This window comes from Oncorhynchus nerka, linkage group LG27, assembly GCF_034236695.1.
Source record: "Oncorhynchus nerka isolate Pitt River linkage group LG27, Oner_Uvic_2.0, whole genome shotgun sequence".
Lineage (NCBI taxonomy): Eukaryota > Metazoa > Chordata > Actinopteri > Salmoniformes > Salmonidae > Oncorhynchus > Oncorhynchus nerka.
In genome coordinates, this window is record NC_088422.1 from 7,992,949 (window position 1) to 8,016,999 (window position 24,051).

The following is a 24,051-nucleotide window of genomic DNA, read 5'->3' on the forward strand; positions in this document are numbered from 1 at the left end:
AGATGAATAATTATGTATACATTATTGATATTCTAATACTATTATGTTATGATATGAAAAGTAAAAGTTATTGGTTAAGCTGTTACTGAAAATGTAAGCAGAACTAATTTGATTGTCTGTGCCTCTTGGGAAGGTCAAGGGGGAGAAAAAGCTTTTCAGACAAGATAAGAATGTTTGGGTTTTGTTCCATTGGTGAGAGAAAAGTATATCTTCTAGACAGGTTGTAATGTCTGGTTTATGAGGGGAGTAGAAAGCATCTCCGGACCTAAACAAAAAAACAACGGGGCTATCGTGGGAAACTGATGATGTCATTTTGAGTTTATAACCTGTGGAAATCTGTGTATGTAGTTAGTACTCTCTGGAATTAAACGCTCTTTAACCTGGCTTTTAAGACTGGTCTCGATCTACTTCATGCATAATTAATGAACTTACAATTCATTAATGAATTAGAAATGAGTGCTAATTGGAATTTAGAATTCCTCTATCAATTTGGTCCTTCGAGCCGGATCTAAAGAACTCTACCTGTTATCTGAAGGTAATACGCTGAAAATCGTGCACGGACGAGTTTTTGACTCGTTTTACTAAAGACCTGACCTCTGAATTGAGGTTAAAATTTAAACAGGCCTGCGTATTATCACGGAGGACAGGAAGGGTGACTAGATACAACGAACAGTGCTTTTCCCAGTCAGCAGCAGGTAAAGTAGCCTTTATTCTCGAATTTGGGAGGGATTATTTCGGATATTTATTGATTAAAATGTTATGAAGGAGTTGAATTTGATCAATAATAGGTGCTTGAATATTCCGAACAAATAAAATGGGTTTCTACCGGGGGTATTAACCAGGATATCGATAAAAAGGAAGCAGGGTCCGAAATTGACCCTGAGGTAAGGTGCACTACCACCAAATAAACTAGAGCTTAATACGGCCTGGTTTTGCAAGCCAAGGATTATTAAGGAGTGATATAGTACGCATTGGAGAATTAGGACGCTTGTTCCGTACAAATAGGATGGCCAATGATTCAATAAACATACCTAAATAAAGTTTTTACCTAATAGTCTATCTGTATATGGGAAGCTGACTGCGGAATGTAGCAGATAGATATGTTAAAACAAGTGAGGATAAATTAGGCTTGGTGAGAAGGCAGGGTAATTCTAGGCGAACAGAATAAATGAACCTGTACAATGCTGAAAGAAATTAATATCAAATGATAAGTGATTAGTCTAGATTAGTGAGATTCGAGACATTAACGATTGAAAGTCCCAAAAAGAATATCCTATGGGTGAAATGTTATTGTCTTATAACTTTGGGGAGAGAGCAGCTTTAAACGACCAAATTGAAAAAGGTCTGCAAATTATACACATGAAACAACTGTTAGAACTGTTTGTTTTAGTGCAAGGGTATTTTAAAGAGGCACGCTCACATATGGAACCTTATGAGATGTTATTTTATGGGTTTGAATTATACAGGTGACTATTTCTATTCAAAAGATAAAGGGTTCTTTATGCCTAATATGGTATGACCTTTTGACCTTATCATGACTGGCTCCCAAGGTCTGATCAGCCTCGGGGGAGAGTCATTTGTATAATGAATGGGTGTCATATTGAGTTACTAGTTTTAAGGTAAATTCATTAGAAATGAAGCAGTTTTGGTTGAGGGTTTAGAATTACTGTTTGAACCGCAAATGAGAAAGTGGTTCAGGATTCTGTTTTATAACATTAGCTGTGAAGTTTTTTGAATGGGCTATTAGGGTATTGGTATTGTAACAGAGAGAAAGTCATATTTATCATTGAGAATAAATAGGGGAAGATAACATATTTTGAGCCAACAGGGCAGGGAAGAAATTGAGATATTTTTGTTTGGTTTTAACACTCGGTTACAGGAGTGTCAAAAGACGGGGGACATTACCTGTGAAATGGGGGAGGGTGTCCGTATGATAACCAACTTGGGACAGTTTTGGGACTGGAGAAGAGGATATCCTTATAGCATAGGGGATCCTACAAAGGTGGATAGGCTTTCCATGATATGGGGGAAACCTGGGAGCACTGTTGAACTTTGTAAAGGTGATGAAATCCTACTAACCATCAAAACTATTAAGCTCTCTGATGCAGGCACTTACACCCTCGGACTACAAAGGACGAGGACAGACATGATGGGTGTTTTAAGAAGTCTGTTACAGATGTGGTGAAGGCTTCAGGCATGATGCCTTTGCTTGATGCTCCAGTTGGAGAGGCTGAGGTGAAGCATGCTTTCAGGGGAGGATAAGACTGACTGAGGATGACCCATGTATGTTTGTTCTCCCTGTCGTGAAGGGTGGCATGGTGTCCACCTGGTGCTGGATAAGAATAGCTGAGAGGACCAGATGGGTTATAAGAATGCTTTGTTCTGCTTTACTCTGTTTTACAGGACCAAAGTTTTATTCCACACTTTGCAACACATTAAATCCATGTTATTGTCAGATAGAGGACTGAGGGTCCCCAAGGAGAGGGCTTGTTAGTGTAGGAAGGATTTTTAATATGGTTGGCATTTATTAGACCTTGATTGATTATTATGAGTTTTTGAATGGTGTTGCATTTAGCAGGAATGTAGAACATCTGTGATGATTTAGGATTATTGTTAGGATTAATATAGATGGATTGAGGAAATGTGGGGAATTCGGAGAAAAGCCGCTCATAGACATGTTTTTTTTCTAAAAGAGGGTCCATGGGTTTGGATAGAGCCAAACAGTGAGAATAGGTAGTTCAAATTTGGAAAACATGAGAAAGATAACAGTACAGACAGATAGGGGAAAAGGCTGACATAAGAGCCCTCCCCCGCCTTGCAGAGACCTTGAAGGTTGGAGAGAAGAGAGGAGTGGTTTTGGAAGGGGAGAGTTGGACATGTGGAAAATGAAAGGGACACTCCTAAATGGAATGTCAGACATAAGGATGGTATACTAAATCTTACCTAAGTCATTGTTTAAATTAAGGCAAGGTTGTTACCTGGGCAGAGCCAGGTAACAAAAGGGGGGAGGTAAATGGTGTTCTAGAATAGGATAAAAAAAAATTAAAAAAGCTAATAAACAGAACGAATAAGAAACTGTTTTATTAACCAAATCTGTATGTCCAAGATTTTATACACTACAGGAGAACTACAGGTGAAGTCACTCAATCCAGTCCCATACCAAGGCCTCCTGGTGACAGCTAGCTGAAAGAGCTACCCAGATTCATATCGCACGGCGGGGGGGTAAGACATTTTTCACTATCGAACAATAAACAGTGTTCGGGAGAAGAACTGGAATTAACAGAATTCCGGGGGCCATCTCTCGAATGAAGTGACCCTCCCTGTCCTGTCACCCCTGTTTTTGTTCATAGAAGTGAAGATGTGTCTGGCTCTGGCTGTTGATATGTTCTCGGGGAGAGGGTGGGGCTTCACGTGCGCACTGACCGTCCTGAGCTGTTTTATTGTGGGGGACATATTCCTGATTCACCATGATCCCCTGGAAAGTGCCAAAGAGGATAATTTGACTCATGTGCTAGATGAGGGAAATGGGATGTTACCTAAGATTCTCAGAAGGTCACTGAAACAAAATAGTAAGGAAGTGAGGGTGGAATTGGGCAAGGATCTCTCAGTAGAATTTTGTGTAGATCAATTGGAGTCATTCACCCCTTGGCAGTCTAGAACCATGGGACTCTATGGGAAGTATTTGTGTAAATCACCATATTGATCGTGGACAGGTCATAGCTCACACTGAAAGGGATGGCTACGTAAACCCATACACTCAATTTGGGACCAGGTGGAGTATAGTAAGGGTTGGCGTTTTGGACTGTGTTCCTGAACAGAGGAAGTATTGTATAAAGGTATGAATAGTTCAGACCAAAGACCTCAAAGAAGTTATAGAAGTGGAGACTGGGTTTGGGGAGTCCAACTTATGGTTGGAATGGATTCAATACGGCCAGATCAGTGGCTAAAGAAGAATGTTATGTCTGTGCGAACGCTAAACCCCAGTTAACAACTATCCCTTTTCCACTGAACGGAATTAATTCCCCTAAGGGAATGGCATGTATGGTAAAGCTGTTCATGAAAGCAGGAATGCCAGATAATGACAGTTGTCACTATTTATATCCCCAGGAACCAAGTTGGTACAGAGAAAATGACCACTGACAAGACCATGTCTGAATTGACAGGCTGGTTGAACTCTGGGATTTCAATGAAATAAAATGGGCCAGTGTCACCATCTGGTGGTTGTGGGGGAATGAGTTTGACTGATTGGACGGGTTAGGAATGCCTTTACACTCATACAACACCAAGACATGAAGTTAGCCAAACGAGAGAGAAGAGATGCTCCATCTGGGTCTTTTAACGACAGAGTATATATTGATAACCTTAGGGTTCCACGAGGTGTGCCGGATGAGTTCAAGGCAAGAAATCAGATACTAGCAGGATTAGAGTGGTCTACTCTCAATAAAAATGTAGACTGGATTAATTATAGTTACCAGAAGGGTTATTAAAGGGTTTGTAGAACAGACTGAAGCAATCAGCTGGAAGACCTGACAGAATAGAATTGCATTAGATAAAAGGAGGAAGTGGGCGTGGTAATCAGGACCGTGTCTTACATCCCAGGTAGCACAGCTCCGGACGAATCAGTGCCCGAAGCCTCAGCTGTTTTGACCACCCTGGCTCACGGGTTGGCAGAAACTCTGGGGTGGATATTTCTCTGAACTAAATTGGGTTGACAGTATTTATGGAAAAATGTGGTGTTATGGGCCACCTTAACCTGTGTGACTGTGTTAGTCTTGTACGTACGTGGTTGATTGCGTGTATGTATGAAAGTTATTGTTTCCAGGACTATAGAGAGATCAATGACACTACAGATGGGGGCGTTATGGGCCGATTCCAGGTTCCGACCCGTGGAGGACTGAAGGCATGTCTACAGAGGAAGTGGACGAATCTGGATCTGTCATTTGTGGGGAATTTATGTTTGATGAGACTAGTGTTGAGATGAAGGGGAATTAGACTGTAATTTGTTTCCATGATTAAACTGTTTTTTAATGAAGGTCGTGACGAAAATCCGGAAGGAAGAGTTATGATTCTGATGTAGGTTTAAAAACAGTTGGAGTTAAGGTTAGATTTGATTAATGATATTTGGAGAGTTGGATTAACATTTATAATAATGTTAATTTGTTGATTATGTGTGTGTCTATTCATATGATAATCTGATAAACCTCTATAAAAAGGTTAGTTAAATTCGTTTATACTTATATTTTTTATGATTAAATAAAACTAGATGTAGATTTGAATGTATAATATTTGATCAAAGGGAGGATTGTTAGAGGAAATCGTAGTTAAAAAGATGAATAATTATGTATACATTATTGATATTCTAATACTATTATGTTATGATATGAAAAGTAAAAGTTATTGGTTAAGCTGTTACTGAAAATGTAAGCAGAACTAATTTGATTGTCTGTGCCTCTTGGGAAGGTCAAGGGGAGAAAAAGCTTTTCAGACAAGATAAGAATGTTTGGGTTTTGTTCCATTGGTGAGAGAAAAGTATATCTTCTAGACAGGTTGTAATGTCTGGTTTATGAGGGAGTAGAAAGCATCTCCGGACCTAAACAAAAAAACAATGGGGCTATCGTGGGAAACTGATGATGTCATTTTGAGTTTATAACCTGTGGAAATCTGTGTATGTAGTTAGTACTCTCTGGAATTAAACGCTCTTTAACCTGGCTTTTAAGACTGGTCTCGATCTACTTCATGCATAATTAATGAACTTACAATTCATTAATGAATTAGAAATGAGTGCTAATTGGTTTTGACAATTAAAACATAGAGGAATTTAGAATTCCTCTATCACAGAATTGAACCTATCAGAAAACGTCAATATGAACGTACACATATTTAGCAGATGTTATTATGGCTGTAGTGAAATGGTTGTGTTCCCAGCTCCAACAGTGCAGTAATATCTAACAATACACACACATCTGAGTAGAAGAATGGATTTAAGAAATCTATAAGTATTAGGATGAGCAAAGTCAGAGTCCTGTATATGTAAATGTATGTATAGATACAGTACCAGTCATTTCAGGGTTTTTCTTTATTTTTACTATTTTCTACATTGTAGAATAATAGTGAAGACATCAAAACTATGAAATAACACATATGGAATCATGTAGTAACCCAAAAGTGTTAAACAAATCAAAATATATTTAATATTTGAGATTGTTCAAAGTAGCCACCCTTTGCCTTGATGACAGCTTTTCACACTCTTGACATTCCTTGGACCTCATGGCTTGGTTTTTGCTCTGACAGGCACTGACAACTGTAGGACCTTTATATAGACAGGTGTGAGATGTTCCAAATCATGTCTAATCAATTGAATTTACCACAGGTGGACTCCAATCAAGTTGTAGAAACATCTCAAGGATGATCAATGGAGACAGGATGCATCTAAACTCAATGTAGAGTCTCATAGCAAAGCGTCTGAATACTGATGTAAAAAAAGGTGTTTCTGTTTTTATATTTAATAATGTAGAGTCTCATAGCAAAGCGTCTGAATACTGATGTAAATAAGGTGTTTCTGTTTTATATTTAATAATGTAGAGTCTCATAGCAAAGCGTCTGAATACTGATGTAAATAAGGTGTTTCTGTTTTTATATTTAATAATGTAGAGTCTCATAGCAAAGCGTCTGAATACTGATGTAAATAAGGTGTTTCTGTTTTTATATTTAATAATGTAGAGTCTCATAGCAAAGCGTCTGAATACTGATGTAAATAAGGTGTTTCTGTTTTTATATTTAATCCATTTCCTAAAATGTCTAAAAACCTGTTTTCTCTTTGTTATTATGGAGTATTGTGTGTAAATTGATGAGGACACTTTTTTATTTAATCCACTTTAGAAAAAGGCTGTAAACATAATAAAATGTGGAAAAGTCAAGGCGTCTGAATACTTTCTGAATACACTGTATGTATATGTATACATGTGTGATTGAATGTAGAGTCATTGTGGACAGTATGTGGATAGAATATATAGTACATCTGTAGAATAGGTAGCATATAATAGTATATGTACAGCAATAGTTGAATAGGATGGCCTTGACTAGAAAAACATATTTGTAATCTGTGATTGTCTGGAGTCCCTGCCACATACTGAGTTTCGGGGGGAATTGCTACAGGCTACCACTGCAAATGCCCACATTTATTACAATGTCTTAGCCTTGGTTACGAATAGGAACATTGAACTCATCATCAGTGACTAATGACTGGTTTGCATAGCATGCAGTAAAGTGACTATACTGACTAATTAATTTCCCCTCCACCACGACCGATCCCCCACGCTTCTTCCCCCTATGCATTAGAAAACCACAGTTTAGCGCTTCGTTCAAGACCTCGCTGACTGACTCACATGATCTATGTGTGAAGACAATGACAGCCACCGTGGGTTTTAGGTGCGGTTTCCAAGACACAGATGAAGCCTGAACAACAACAACAACAAGCATGGAGATTCCACTGGGCCAGTGGTTACCAACCAATCGATCGCCATCGACTTCAAGGCATTCCTAGTCCATCACCAAACATTTCTGTAGAAAATCATATGAAAAAGGATTGCGGTTCTTCTTTTTTAAATTCGTGTTGCGCTGTTACCGGCAGGTGCACTCCAGAAGCCTTGCGTACCGGGTAGACAAACTGTTCCCAGTTTAAACCATTGAATTTGTCAGGAAAGACAAACTCCACCTAACCGGCGGACAGGAAGATCTGTGGATAAATCGAGTGAGTCTAACTGCGCTGGCCAATCGTATAGCTCAAATCACTGTGCCTACAGCTTCCACGACCCCACGCAAAGTTTGATACCAGCCTATGCAAGATTTCATAACTTTTAAAACCATGACCAGAGAGAAATGATCAAAGAATACAGCTGCTGTTTTTTATGACTGAGTTCATGTTTAAGTTTTCATTCTGCTCTGTCACTGTTTTCATTCAACACTATTACATAATATAAAACATGTTTCTCTCTACTTCCACTCACACTGTAATGAATGAGTAGCCAAGTGTATCGACAGCGCTGTGTTTCTATCATTATTAGCATCTCGTCCTGTCTATTTTAATAGGGAGGGATATTATACTTTCTCTGGTCAGAGGAACAACATGAACTTGTGTCTGAAAGCAGATGCGGTGTGACTCGACTTTAGCCATCAGGTGGAAGACGTTGTCCCCTCTCTCTGGTCAGTCTCACCTCTCTCTGGTCAGTCTCACCTCTCTCTGGTCAGTCTCACCTCTCTCTGGTCAGTCTCCCTCTCTCTGGTCAGTCTCCCTCTCTCTGGTCAGTCTCCCTCTCTCTGGTCAGTCTCACCTCTCTGGTCAGTCTCACCTCTCTCTGGTCAGTCTCACCTCTCTCTGGTCAGTCTCACCTCTCTCTGGTCAGTCTCACTCTCTCTGGTCAGTCTCACCTCTCTGGTCAGTCTCCCTCTCTCTGGTCAGTCTCACCTCTCTGGTCAGTCTCCCCTCTCTCTGGTCAGTCTCCCCTCTCTCTGGTCAGTCTCACCTCTCTCTGGTCAGTCTCACCTCTCTCTGGTCAGTCTCACCTCTCTCTGGTCAGTCTCACCTCTCTCTGGTCAGTCTCACCTCTCTGGTCAGGCTCACCTCACTCTGGTCAGTCTCACCTCTCTCTGGTCAGTCTCACCTCTCTCTGCTCAGTCTCACCTCTCTCTAATCAGTCTCACCTCTCTCTGGTCAGTCTCACCTCTCTCTGGTCGGTCTCACCTCTCTCTGGTCGGTCTCACCTCTCTCTGGTCGGTCTCACATGACTCTGGTCAGTCTCACCTCTCTCTAATCATTTTCACCTCTCTCTAATCCATCTCACCACTCTCTAGTCAGTCTCACCTCTCTCTAGTCAGTCTCACCTCTCTCTAATAAATCTCACCTCTCTCTAATCAGTCTCACTTCTCTCTGGTCAGTCTCACCTCTCTCTGGTCAGGCTCACCTCTCTCTGGTCAGGCTCACCTCTCTCTGGTCAGGCTCACCTCTCTCTGGTCAGTCTCACCTCTCTCTGCTCAGTCTCACCTCTCTCTAATCAGTCTCACCTCTCTCTGGTCAGTCTCACCTCTCTCTGGTCGGTCTCACCTCTCTCTGGTCGGTCTCACCTCTCTCTGGTCGGTCTCACATGACTCTGGTCAGTCTCACCTCTCTCTAATCATTTTCACCTCTCTCTAATCCATCTCACCACTCTCTAGTCAGTCTCACCTCTCTCTAGTCAGTCTCACCTCTCTCTAATCAGTCTCACCTCTCTCTAATCAGTGTCACTTCTCTCTGGTCAGTCTCACCTCTCTCTAGTCAGTCTCACCTCTCTCTAGTCAGTCTCACCGGAGGAAAGGAAGGAGAGAGCAGGACCGTGAGAGGTGGACCCTCTGCTCTTCTCTCCCTCCCTCCGCTGAGACTAATGCGGAGTTCAAAACTACTGGGAACTCTGAAATCTCAGACTTCTGACTTCAGTGTGTTCAAGACAACTGGAAACTGAAAAAAAAACGAGACCCGACGAGGAAAAATCATTTTGAACGGTCATCCGGCTCTAAATTCCAAGTCGGTAACTGAGACATCTTTCTAGATCTCCAACTTTCCAACCTGAAGTTCGTTGACTTCATGATTTGACCTAGTTTATCTCCCAGAGTTCCCAGTTGTCTTGAAAGCACCATGACAGATGCAGATACCATCAGTCCAGTAAAATAAAAGCCAATTATTTCAATTTCTGCTCAGCTGTGCCTCGCAAGTGGTCCACCAACTGATCTGTTTTGGAATCAAAGCTCGAGTTTTGAAATATAATATTGTCTGAGAATAACAATATTGTCAGGACAGGCAAATACACACGTAGAAAAAGGGTTCCAAAAGGGTTGTTCAGCTGTCCCCATAGTAGAACCCTGTTTGGTTCCAGGTAGAACCCTTTTGAGTTCCATGTAGAACCCTTTCCACAGAGGGTTCTACCTGGAAGCAGGAAGGGTTCTCCTATGGGGACAGCTGAACAAACCTTTTGGGTTCTAGATAGCACCTTTTTTTTCTAAGAGTGTAGCCAATATGATGTGATAATGCATTAGGTATACTGTGATAAAGTATTAGGCATACTGTAATAATGTATTAGACATACTGTGATAATGTATTATGCTGTGATAATGTATTAGGCATACTGTAATAATGTATTAGACATACTGTGATAATGTATTATGCTGTGATAATGTAGTATGCATACTGTGATAATGTATTAGGTATACTGTGATAATGTATTATGCTGTGGTAATGTAGTAGGTATACTGTGATAATGTATTAGACATACTGTGATAATGTATTATGCTGTGATAATGTATTAGGCATACTGTGAGAATGTATTAGACATACCGTGATAATGTATTAGGCATACTGTGATAATGTATTGGGTATACTGTGATAATGTATCATGCTGTGATAATGTAGTAGGTATACTGCGATAATGTATTAGACATACTGTGATAATGTATTAGGCATACTGTGATAGTGTATTATGCTGTGATAATGTAGTAGGTATACTGTGATAATGTATTAGGTATACTGCGATAATGTATTATGCATACTGTGATAATGTATTATGCTGTGATAACGTAGTAGACATGCTGTGATAATATATTAGGCATACTGTGATAATGTATTATGCTGTGATAACGTAGTAGACATACTGTGATAATGTATTAGGCATACTGTGATAGTGTATTATGCTGTGATAATGTAGTAGGTATACTGTGATCATGTATTAGGCATGCTGTGATCATGTATTAGGCAGACCAGGTAATGGTATTAGGGCTACTGTACAAGAGAACAGTTTTTATTAGGTTAATGTAACTAAGTCATGTTTAAAAAAACAAATTGTTTCAGAAATAGATGTTGGTTTGCTTGTTGACTGTGAAAGGGTTCTTGACTGGTTGCTAGGTGGTATTAGTTGACTCACATGATCTCTGTTTGACGACAGTGGGCACCTGGAGGTAGGATCTCTATCCTGTGGAACAGCCGAGGAGAGATGAAAGCAGAGGACGTCCGGATGCAGAGACACTTCTGACATGCAGCACAGCCGTTCATGGGGAAAGCTGCAGGGATGAAGACCGGGAATATTACATACAATAACAATATAGTGTTTGAATTTGGGGTTAAAGGTTAAGGTTTAAGGGATAGAGTTAACACCTTTTTATCATCACTAAAAGTTGCACTTTGAAACATGTGAATGTTACAAAGACAAAACTGATTCTAGATCAGCACTCTTAGGGCTCTATTCAGTCTGTATCATCGCTGAAGTGTTACAGATTAAATCAAAACTGATTCTAGATCAGCACTCTTAGGGCTCTATTCAGTCTGTATCATCGCTGAAATGTTACAGATTAAATCAAATCAAAGTTTATTTGTCTCGTGCGCCGAATACAACAGGTGTAGTAGACCTTACAGTGAAATGCTGAATACAACAGGTGTAGTAGACCTTACAGTGAAATGCTGAATACAACAGGTGTAGTAGACCTTACAGTGAAATGCTGAATACAACAGGTGTAGTAGACCTTACAGTGAAATGCTGAATACAACAGGTGTAGTAGACCTTACAGTGAAATGCTGAATACAACAGGTGTAGTAGACCTTACAGTGAAATGCTTACTTACAGGCTATAACCAATAGTGCAACAAAGGTATTAGGTGAACAATAGGTAAGTAAAGAAATAAAAACACCAGTTAAAGACCTTACAGTGATTGCGTGACAGCAATGTAGTAGACCTTACAGGTAATATCTGATTAGTCGACATGCAGTGTTTACCGTGAATGCTGTTTCCACTCAGGAACATTACCTTTAAATGTCACTCACAGCTGCAATGCAGAACTTCTAGCCATACGGATTGAATACAGACCCTACTCTGAGACACTTAACATTGCAGTGGATTGATTGTGAAAATTGGAATTAAATTGTTTAAAAACATAAATTATAATAGGTTTGGTTTGTTGATTGTTCAAGAGTCAAGTTGAACAGATTCATATATATATATAGATAAAGATGCAATATCTCACCTTGAAGAGCCACGAACCAGCAGAGAGTCAGGGACACTGAATACAACAGGTAGTGTGTCTTGAAAGGCATGTTAGTCTGTGTTGGCTGTGGTCGGCTGGTGTCGACCTGAAACTGAATGATGTCTCTGGGTTTATATTGCTGCTAAAAAGGAAGTGTGGGGGAATCCCTGTCTTCACGCAAAATGAAGATCAGACTATTGGAGGATATACAAATCTAGTCAAAACATGGTAAATGCTGAGTAGAACAAGTAGAGATTCAGTAGCTAAGATTGGATAGCGTTTAAAAAACTGTATTTCTCGTAGACATACAGACAGGTCCATAATTATTGGCTTTGATAAAGATGTTTTTAAAGACTATAAAATCAATCATACAAACACTGAACTATATTTTATGCAAAAAAAGGGAAATTATATTTTATACGAATACAATTAATCAGTGAAAGGGATTTGGTTTCATAAGTCATATTTCTTTTCTCTCTCAAAAGATAGGGGTTAAAAATGGCACTGCTGTTTTCAATACCTCACCTTGAGAGGATAATGGCCACTGAGTCTTTTCTACTATGTTTTATAGGATCTTCTTTTACGCCTCCTACATTAGGTTATGAGAATGAAGAACACATCAGGAGGGATCTTAGACCTGCTACATTAGGTTATGAGAATGAAGAACACATCAGGAGGGATCTTAGACCTGCTACATTAGGTTATGAGAATGAAGAACACATCAGGAGGGATCTTAGACCTCCTACATTAGGTTATGAGAATGAAGAACACATCAGGAGGGATCTTAGACCTGCTACATTAGGTTATGAGAATGAAGAACACATCAGGAGGGATCTTAGACCTGCTACATTAGGTTATGAGAATGAAGAACACATCAGGAGGGATCTTAGACCTGCTACATTAGGTTATGAGAATGAAGAACACATCAGGAGGGATCTTAGACCTGCTACATTAGGTTATGAGAATGAAGAACACATCAGGAGGGATCTTAGACCTGCTACATTAGGTTATGAGAATGAAGAACACATCAGGAGGGATCTTAGACCTGCTACATTAGGTTATGAGAATGAAGAACACATCAGGAGGGATCTTAGACCTGCTACATTAGGTTATGAGAATGAAGAACACATCAGGAGGGATCTTAGACCTGCTACATTAGGTTATGAGAATGAAGAACACATCAGGAGGGGTCTTAGACCTGCTACATTAGGTTATGAGAATGAAGAACACATCAGGAGGGATCTTAGACCTGCTACATTAGGTTATGAGAATGAAGAACACATCAGGAGGGATCTTAGACCTGCTACATTAGGTTATGAGAATGAAGAACACATCAGGAGGGGTCTTAGACCTGCTACATTAGGTTATGAGAATGAAGAACACATCAGGAGGGATCTTAGACCTGCTACATTAGGTTATGAGAATGAAGAACACATCAGGAGGGATCTTAGACCTCCTACATTAGGTTATGAGAATGAAGAACACATCAGGAGGGATCTTAGACCTCCTACATTAGGTTATGAGAATGAAGAACACATCAGGAGGGATGTTAGACCTGCTACATTAGGTTATGAGAATGAAGAACACATCAGGAGGGATCTTAGACCTCCTACATTAGGTTATGAGAATGAAGAACACATCAGGAGGGATCTTAGACCTGCTACATTAGGTTATGAGAATGAAGAACACATCAGGAGGGATCTTAGACCTGCTACATTAGGTTATGAGAATGAAGAACACATCAGGAGGGATCTTAGACCTGCTACATTAGGTTATGAGAATGAAGAACACATCAGGAGGGATCTTAGACCTGCTACATTAGGTTATGAGAATGAAGAACACATCAGGAGGGGTCTTAGACCTGCTACATTAGGTTATGAGAATGAAGAACACATCAGGAGGGATCTTAGACCTGCTACATTAGGTTATGAGAATGAAGAACACATCAGGAGGGATCTTAGACCTCCTACATTAGGTTATGAGAATGAAGAACACATCAGGAGGGATCTTAGACCTGCTACATTAGGTTATGAGAATGAAGAACACATCAGGAGGGATCTTAGACCTGCTACATTAGGTTATGAGAATGAAGAACACATCAGGAGGGATCTTTGACCTGCTACATTAGGTTATGAGAATGAAGAACACATCAGGAGGGATCTTAGACCTGCTACATTAGGTTATGAGAATGAAGAACACATCAGGAGGGATCTTAGACCTGCTACATTAGGTTATGAGAATGAAGAACACATCAGGAGGGATCTTAGACCTGCTACATTAGGTTATGAGAATGAAGAACACATCAGGAGGGATCTTAGACCTGCTACATTAGGTTATGAGAATGAAGAACACATCAGGAGGGATCTTAGACCTGCTACATTAGGTTATGAGAATGAAGAACACATCAGGAGGGATCTTAGACCTGCTACATTAGGTTATGAGAATGAAGAACACATCAGGAGGGATCTTAGACCTCCTACATTAGGTTATGAGAATGAAGAACACATCAGGAGGGATCTTAGACCTCCTACATTAGGTTATGAGAATGAAGAACACATCAGGAGGGATCTTAGACCTCCTACATGAGGTTATGAGAATGAAGAACACATCAGGAGGGATCTTAGACCTGCTACATTAGGTTATGAGAATGAAGAACACATCAGGAGGGATCTTAGACCTGCTACATTAGGTTATGAGAATGAAGAACACATCAGGAGGGATCTTAGACCTGCTACATTAGGTTATGAGAATGAAGAACACATCAGGAGGGATCTTAGACCTGCTACATTAGGTTATGAGAATGAAGAACACATCAGGAGGGATCTTAGACCTGCTACATTAGGTTATGAGAATGAAGAACACATCAGGAGGGATCTTAGACCTGCTACATTAGGTTATGAGAATGTAGAACACATCAGGAGGGATCTTAGACCTGCTACATTAGGTTATGAGAATGAAGAACACATCAGGAGAGATCTTTGACCATTCCTCTATAACAGAGTCTTTCCAGAACCTTGATATCTCTTGTCTGCGCTGATGGACTGACCTCTTCAATTCAAACCACAGGTTGTCAATGTGGTTCAAGACTGGAGACTGAGAGGACCTTTTTGGTCTTCATTTAAGTTTAGGGTTAGTTTTTAAAAAATCTAATTTTTCAGAAGATAAATGGTAGAAATAGGCAGACTTTGTGGACAAAAAAAAGAACAAGCAAAATAGTCCCATAACATCAAAGATCCACCACCATATTTTACAGTTGGTATGAGGCTCCAGTTTGATAAATGTGTTTAATTTAGATTCATTTCACTCCATCGGGTGCAAGGAACCCAGAATAAGGAACTGAAAATGCTAACAAGCATTAAGATGCCAGACAATGTTTATGTCTATTAGCAGACTGATGGAAAGAGCTCTCTATTTGGCCGTGGACTGGTGAAGATCACATCTAATTTTACATTGTGGTCATTTATCAGACACTCTTATCCAGAGCGACCTACATATAAGGATTGTTCCCATTGGCAGTTTGAAATGACTCAAATCCACATTTTTTGCATATCCGATTCTAATCTGTTATTTTTCCTGCAGTCTGAACAGCAAAAAGCACATGGAATTGGACATTTCAAGTCACATTTCAAGCCACCTTCATAAGTGATTTTAAGTCAGATACAAATCTGATTCCTGGCCATGCGACTTGTGTCTGAACTGTCAAATCTGATTTATTTGCCCTCAAGTGGTTTTTAGGCTGTTGTTTGGCATATCTTGTTGCTTCCTAGCTACTCTGTTGACATTTTGACAAGAACATGAGAGAGCTAACTAGCTTGTTAGTTGTTTACAAACAAATTAGTGAATGTGGTAGAAAGATAAACAGCTAGCTAGTTGACTGCTGTGGCTACATAATTGACTGGTGTGACTAGCTAGTTGACTGCTGTGGCTAGCTAGTTGACTGCTGTGGCTAGCTAATTGACTGCTGTGGCTAGCTAGTTGACTGCTGTGGCTAGCTAGTTGACTGTTGTGACTAGCTAGTTGACTGCTGTAGCTAGCTAATTGACTGCTGTGGCTAGCTAGTTGACTGTTGTGGCTAGCTAGTTGACTGCTGTGGCTAGCTAGTTGACTGCTGTGGCCGAAAAAGGACTGGTTTTGAAAGTTGGATCATCTTGTGCTTTGAGGCTTTAAAGGTGTTCTGACACTATGATTTTGAACATTCAAAGTATGTGGGAAACATCCCTGGCAGGCTTTGTCGTCATCTTAGCTTGCTACTTAACTTCTGAGTGAGAGAAAGCAGGAGCACCAATCAGCCTACACCACCACACATACACCCATTGTTAGTGTGACAACTAGCCATGTCAACAAATGAATGCTGTCTGAAAACAAACCCATCGTTGGTCTACCTGGTTAAACCGTCATGGGTAGAATAACATGGGTAGAATAACATGGGTAGAATAACATGGGTAGAATAACATTAATAACATGGGTAGAATAACATGGGTAGAATAACATGGGTAGAATAACATTAATAACATGGGTAGAATAACATTAATAACATGGGTAGAATAACATGGGTAGAATAACATTAATAACATGGGTAGAATAACATTAATAACATGGGTAGAATAACATGGGTAGAATAACATGGGTAGAATAACATTAATAACATGGGTAGAATAACATGGGTAGAATAACATTAATAACATGGGTAGAATAACATTAATAACATGGGTAGAATAACATGGGTAGAATAACATGGGTAGAATAACATGGGTAGAATAACATTAATAACATGGGTATAATAACATGGGTAGAATAACATGGGTAGAATAACATGGGTAGAATAACATTAATAACATGGGTAGAATAACATGGGTAGAATAACATTAATAACATGGGTAGAATAACATTAATAACATGGGTAGAATAACATGGGTAGAATAACATGGGTAGAATAACATGGGTAGAATAACATTAATAACATGGGTAGAATAACATGGGTAGAATAACATTAATAACATGGGTAGAATAACATTAATAACATGGGTATAATAACATTAATAAAATGGGTAGAATAACATTAATAACATGGGTAGAATAACATTAATAACATGGGTAGAATAACATGGGTAGAATAACATTAATAACATGGGTAGAATAACATTAATAACATGGGTAGAATAACATTAATAACATGGGTAGAATAACATGGGTAGAATAACATGGGTAGAATAACATGGGTATAATAACATTAATAACATGGGTAGAATAACATTAATAACATGGGTAGAATAACATTAATAACATGGGTAGAATAACATTAATAACATGGGTAGAATAACATGGGTAGAATAACATTAATAACATGGGTAGAATAACATGGGTAGAATAACATGGGTAGAATAACATGGGTAGAATAACATGGGTATAATAACATGGGCAGAATAACATTAATAACATGGGTAGAATAACATTAATAACATGGGTAGAATAACATTAATAACATGGGTAGAATAACATGGGTAGAATAACATGGGTAGAATAACATGGGTAGAATAACATGGTTTGAATAACATGGGTATAATAACATGGGTAGAATAACATGGTTTGAATAACATGGGTATAATAACATGGGTAGAATAACATGGGTATAATAACATGGGTAGAATAACATGGTTTGAATAACATGGGTATAATAACATGGGTAGAATAACATGGTTTGAATAACATGGGTATAATAACATGGGTAGAATAACATTAATAACATGGGTATAATAACATGGGTAGAACTACATATGTCTTATAATAAAGGCTATTATGGTCAGATAAAATAGGATTAGATGAAGGCTAGTACAAGTTTATAACAAAGTAATAATGTAATAGTAGCTGTGTTAGTATTACTATATTACCATACTTTAATAGTCCCAGACTGACAGTGAGTCTAGTAGATAGGAGGCCTATTATATCAGTACCATCATTATAATACAGGTTTTTTATGGCTTTGCAGAACCAAAAAACTCCAAGGAGGAAGAAAGCACAGCATTTCACTTTCTGGATTTCACTTTCCCCTCTGAACCAGAATAGAAAGTTAGGCAATATAATGAAACTGAACACCGTGTGGGTAAACCACATGCAGCCAGCCCATGTCTGTGCCACCTTCTATGATCTGAGGATGATGAGCATGGTGTGTCAGTGGAAACCTGGGGTGTATTCACCACCCCTCAAACCCACACGGAAACCAGCAGAAGCAAACTGAAGGAAAAGGGGAGGGACCAACATGAATTTGTCCAAAAGATACTTTAATTTTTATTGAAAAGCATGTTTTTGTTCAAAGTTAATTGTTTCCTTTACAAACTGTTTGTTACGGTTTTGTTCTGAATGAATAGACCTCCGGGTGTTAAGACCAGTGTCTCCCAATCCTGGTTCTGGAGACCCAAAGGGGAACACTCACACACCTGATTCAAATCAAAGGTTTGATGATGACTTGATTAGTTGAATCAAGTCTGAGTGCTCGTGCAAACAGCACTTACTGTTATATAGACCTGATAACACTGTTATATAGACCTGATAACACTGTTATATAGACCTGATAACACTGTTATATAGACATTATAACACTGTTATATAGACCTCATAACACTGTTATATAGACCTGATAACACTGTTATATAGACCTCATAACACTGTTATATAGACATTATAACACTGTTATATAGACCTCATAACACTGTTATATAGACCTGATAACACTGTTATATAGACCTCATAACACTGTTATATAGACCTGATAACACTGTTATATAGACCTGATAACACTGTTATATAGACCTGATAACACTGTTATATAGACATTATAACACTGTTATATAGACATTATAACACTGTTATATAGACCTGATAACACTGTTATATAGACATTATAACACTGTTATATAGACATTATAACACTGTTATATAGACCTGATAACACTGCTATATAGACATTATAACACTGTTATATAGACCTGATAACACTGCTATATAGACATTATAACACTGTTATATAGACCTGATAACACTGCTATATAGACATTATAACACTGTTATATAGACCTCATAACACTGTTATATAGACCTCATAACACTAACTGTGAGAATCACACTGTTTTATTCAGTGGAAACTATTGCAGCTCATACTGTAACTATCATGCATGTTGGTCCCAGTAGTTTCCTTTGGAAATGATGAATGTGTACCTAACCTCATCTGCATACGGTTGGCTGCTGCCGGCTCCCACACTAAAGGACTGTTAGCAGGCTCCACTAAAGGACCATTAGCAGGCTCCCACACTAAAGGACTGTTAGCAGGCTCCACTAAAGGACCATTAGCAGGCTCCCACACTAAAGAACTGTTAGCAGGCTCCACTAAAGGACCATTAGCAGGCTCCCACAATAAAAGATTGTTAGCAGGCTCCCACACTAAAGGACTGTTAGCAGGCTCCCACACTGAAGGACTGTTAGCAGGCTCCCACAATAAAGGACTGTTACCAGATGCTCTTATCCAGAGAGACTATCAGTTTAGTGTGTTCATCTGAAGATAGCTAGGTGGGACAAGTTAGACATACCGGAACCAACAAGTTCACCACACTTTGACATTTAAACGTTGGCGTGCTTCTGCCTGGTTTGTTAGGCCGATATAGTTACAGCTTAGTCATTTAGCAAACATTTTATCCAGAGGGACTCACAGGAGCAGATTAGGGTGAAGTGCTTTGCTCAATGGCACATCGAGAGATTTTTCAACTAGTCTGCTCAGGGATTCGAACCAGAGACCGTGACACTCACTGGCCCAACATTCTTAACCACTAGGCCACCCATAATGACAAGAGGAAGTGCAGAGTGGAAATGATGTGTGTGTTGAATGGCTGCAGACCAGAGGCAGCAGGCCTTTTCAGTAAACCTACTCATATCACTATCCTGGGCACTGCCTCTGTTTGATGAGTTGAGCAAAACGCTTTTTTTTTTGTGACCATCAGTATGGCTTTGAAACCAAACTGAAGTTCATTTTGTGCTGTGGTCTTAGTGATGGTGAGGCTGATCTGTGGTGTCAATTCCGGTTCAAGAGGCGACCGGGTGCAAGATGAACGATCATTGCACTAGTAAACAGTTGAGTGGAGAGAGAAGAACTGTGGTAAATCGAGCAGAGGATGGTGCCGTGAGGGCAGGCCAGCGTGCTGCGCTCAAATTAAACTTGAGAGATTTTGAGTGTGACATTTAGCGATTGTTCAAGTTGTGAAAATGGAAAGATTGTGAAAATGGAAAAGCTTAATGGATTAAAGGATTAAAAGCCATGTCCCTGTTGTTTGTCCTTCGGTTGAGGGGAGTCGTCACTGGTGTCCCTCTATCTACATCTACAGATGATATTAAAGAACATGTGAAGGGAGTCATCACTGGTGTCCCTCTATCTACATCTACAGATTATATTAAAGAACATGTGAGGGGAGTCATCACTGGTGTCCCTCTATCTACATCTACAGATGATATTAAAGAACATGTGAAGGGAGGCAGAATGACTGAGACCAAAAGGTTGATCAGCAGGAAAGAGGGTCTAAGGAGTGAAAGCCTATCAATGCTGCTGAGGTTTGAGAAGGTTTTGCCTGGAAAAGTACAGATAGAATTCCTTAATTTCAATGTTAGAGAACTTCTGTGGCTGCTCCTGTAGTAAGTGAACCTACTGTCAGACTGATGGAGCTTCCATAGCTGTTCCTGTAGTAAGTGAACCTACTGTCAGACTGATGGAGCTTCCATAGCTGCTCCTGTAGTAAGTGCACCTACTGTCAGACTGATGGAGCTTCCATGGCTGCTCCTGTAGTAAGTGAAACTACTGTCAGACTGATGGAGCTTCCATAGCTGCTCCTGTAGTAAGTGAACCTACTGTCAGACTGATGGAGCTTCCATAGCTGCTCCTGTAGTAAGTGAACCTACTGTCAGACTGATGGAGCTTCCATAGCTGCTCCTGTAGTAAGTGAACCTACCGTCAGACTGATGGAGCTTCCATAGCTGTTCCTGTAGTAAGTGAACCTACTGTCAGACTGATGGAGCTTCCATGGCTGCTCCTGTAGTAAGTGGACCTACTGTCAGACTGATGGAGCTGCCATAGCTGCTCCTGTAGTAAGTGAACCTACTGTCAGACTGATGGAGCTTCCATAGCTGCTCCTGTAGTAAGTGGACCTACTGTCAGACTGATGGAGCTTCCATGGCTGCTCCTGTAGTAAGTGAACCTACTGTCAGACTGATGGAGCTTCCTTAGCTGCTCCTGTAGTAAGTGAACCTACTGTCAGACTGATGGAGCTTCCATAGCTGCTCCTGTAGTAAGTGAACATACTGTCAGACTGATGGAGCTTCCATAGCTGCTCCTGTAGTAAGTGCACCTACTGTCAGACTGATGGAGCTTCCATAGCTGCTCCTGTAGTGAGTGGACCTACTGTCAGACTGATGGAGCTTCCATGGCTGCTACTGTAGTAAGTGAAACTACTGTCAGACTGATGGAGCTTCCATAGCTGCTCCTGTAGTAAGTGAACCTACTGTCAGACTGATGGAGCTTCCATAGCTGCTCCTGTAGTAAGTGAACCTACCGTCAGACTGATGGAGCTTCCATAGCTGTTCCTGTAGTAAGTGAACCTACTGTCAGACTGATGGAGCTTCCATGGCTGCTCCTGTAGTAAGTGGACCTACTGTCAGACTGATGGAGCTTCCATAGCTGCTCCTGTAGTAAGTGAACCTACTGTCAGACTGATGGAGCTTCCATAGCTGCTCCTGTAGTAAGTGAACCTACTGTCAGACTGATGGAGCTTCCATAGCTGCTCCTGTCATAAGTGAACCTACTGTCAGACTGATGGAGCTTCCATAGCTGCTCCTGTAGTAAGTGAACCTACTGTCAGACTGATGGAGCTTCCATAGCTGCTCCTGTAGTAAGTGGACCTACTGTCAGACTGATGGAGCTTCCATGGCTGCTCCTGTAGTAAGTGAACCTACTGTCAGACTGATGGAGCTTCCTTAGCTGCTCCTGTAGTAAGTGAACCTACTGTCAGACTGATGGAGCTTCCATAGCTGCTCCTGTAGTAAGTGAACCTACTGTCCGACTGATGGAGCTTCCATAGCTGCTCCTGTATTAAGTGAACCTACTGTCAGACTGATGGAGCTTCCATAGCTGCTCCTGTAGTAAGTGAACCTACTGTCAGACTGATGGAGCTTCCATAGCTGCTCCTGTAGTAAGTGAACCTACTGTCAGACTGATGGAGCTTCCATAGCTGCTCCTGTAGTAAGTGAACCTACCGTCAGACTGATGGAGCTTCCATAGCTGTTCCTGTAGTAAGTGAACCTACTGTCAGACTGATGGAGCTTCCATGGCTGCTCCTGTAGTAAGTGGACCTACTGTCAGACTGATGGAGCTTCCATAGCTGCTCCTGTAGTAAGTGAACCTACTGTCAGACTGATGGAGCTTCCATAGCTGCTCCTGTAGTAAGTGAACCTACTGTCAGACTGATGGAGCTTCCATAGCTGCTCCTGTCGTAAGTGAACCTACTGTCAGACTGATGGAGCTTCCATAGCTGCTCCTGTAGTAAGTGAACCTACTGTCAGACTGATGGAGCTTCCATAGCTGCTCCTGTAGTAAGTGGACCTACTGTCAGACTGATGGAGCTTCCATGGCTGCTCCTGTAGTAAGTGAACCTACTGTCAGACTGATGGAGCTTCCTTAGCTGCTCCTGTAGTAAGTGAACCTACTGTCAGACTGATGGAGCTTCCATAGCTGCTCCTGTAGTAAGTGAACCTACTGTCAGACTGATGGAGCTTCCATAGCTGCTCCTGTAGTAAGTGAACCTACTGTCAGACTGATGGAGCTTCCATAGCTGCTCCTGTAGTAAGTGAACCTACTGTCAGACTGATGGAGCTTCCATAGCTGCTCCTGTAGTAAGTGAACCTACAATTTCGTGGTGTCCAATTGGTAGTTACAGTCTTGTCTCATAGCTGCAACCGCAGGGACCGCCACAGGAGTCACTAGCGCGCGATGGGACAAGGAAAGGGAGGTTGTGGTAGAAGTTAGTAGGGATTTATTTGTTTTTTATTTTCATATACAGAATTGGGCATATCATGATTGATAGTACTTTCTAGCACAGTAGGTGATGCACTTACATGATTGTTTGCAGAACGCCATGATATCATAGAAGAAGCAGAAGAGAGAAGAAACCCCATCAGCCCCTCGAAAGTGAGGCAGCTTGTATTTCCGAATGCAAATCTCTCATAAAAGCAAAATAAGGTCAGCATTGCTGGTTATAACATGGTAATAACGCAGAGAGAGAAAAGAGGGACCAGTTTAATGTTTTAGTGGGATGCTGCAGATTTGCAAATTGTTATTTATTTCCGAATGCAAATCTCTCATATTGAATTGTTTTAACACCAATCATAGTCAAACTATCACAAACTGTTTGACTTGAAAAAATACAAAACATATTTTTATTAAAGATCCATTTGGGGCCAAAAGAGACTGACCACAACAACAGCCCCCTAAATCATATATCTGACTTTCTGATTTGTAAATTCACTGCAGTTCCCAACATTGACCAGCAGGTGGTAATGATACTCTCTTCTCAGACAGTAAATGACCACCAGTCAGCTACATTTATTTTGTTAGGAGGGGATGGAAAAGCATTGAGACTATTTGTCATGGAAGCAATTTCACTCATTTACTCATGTGAATGTGTCCAAAGAGATAAGAGAAGCTAATATTGATAGTCACTGTTAAATCTTTACAGCTCAGGATAATATGACTATAATTAAAGATCATCACTACCATCTGCTGGCTGGATCGGTCTTCTGATTTGAACCCTATTCTACACACTGCTAACCTTATGCCTAACCTTAAACCTAAATTAAGATCAGAAATGTACATTTTTGTTTTCATTACATTTTACGATAGGCCTGTAGACAATTTAGACTTTGTGGCTGGGTTTTCTAATAACTAGAGAGGCTGGGGGGAGGAGTTTACTCCAAATACCTGAG

General features: G+C 40.3%; 1 protein-coding gene across 2 annotated transcripts in view; it reads right to left on the reverse strand.

Annotated features, from left to right (window-relative positions):
* The window catches only part of LOC135565250 (C-X-C motif chemokine 13-like), a 14,117-nt gene extending 2,008 nt beyond the window's left edge, over positions 1-12,109 (reverse strand). For both annotated transcript variants that reach the window (XR_010461418.1, XM_065011357.1), the window contains exons 1-2: positions 12,040-12,109; positions 10,947-11,082 (exon numbers count right to left, since the gene is read on the reverse strand). Coding sequence is in view for 1 of the 2 variants with exons in the window: in XM_065011357.1 (XP_064867429.1) it covers positions 10,947-11,082; positions 12,040-12,109 (206 nt within the window). In the remaining variant the exon portion in view is untranslated. The remainder of the gene's footprint in view (positions 1-10,946; positions 11,083-12,039) is intronic.
* Positions 12,110-24,051: the final 11,942 nt, after the last annotated feature.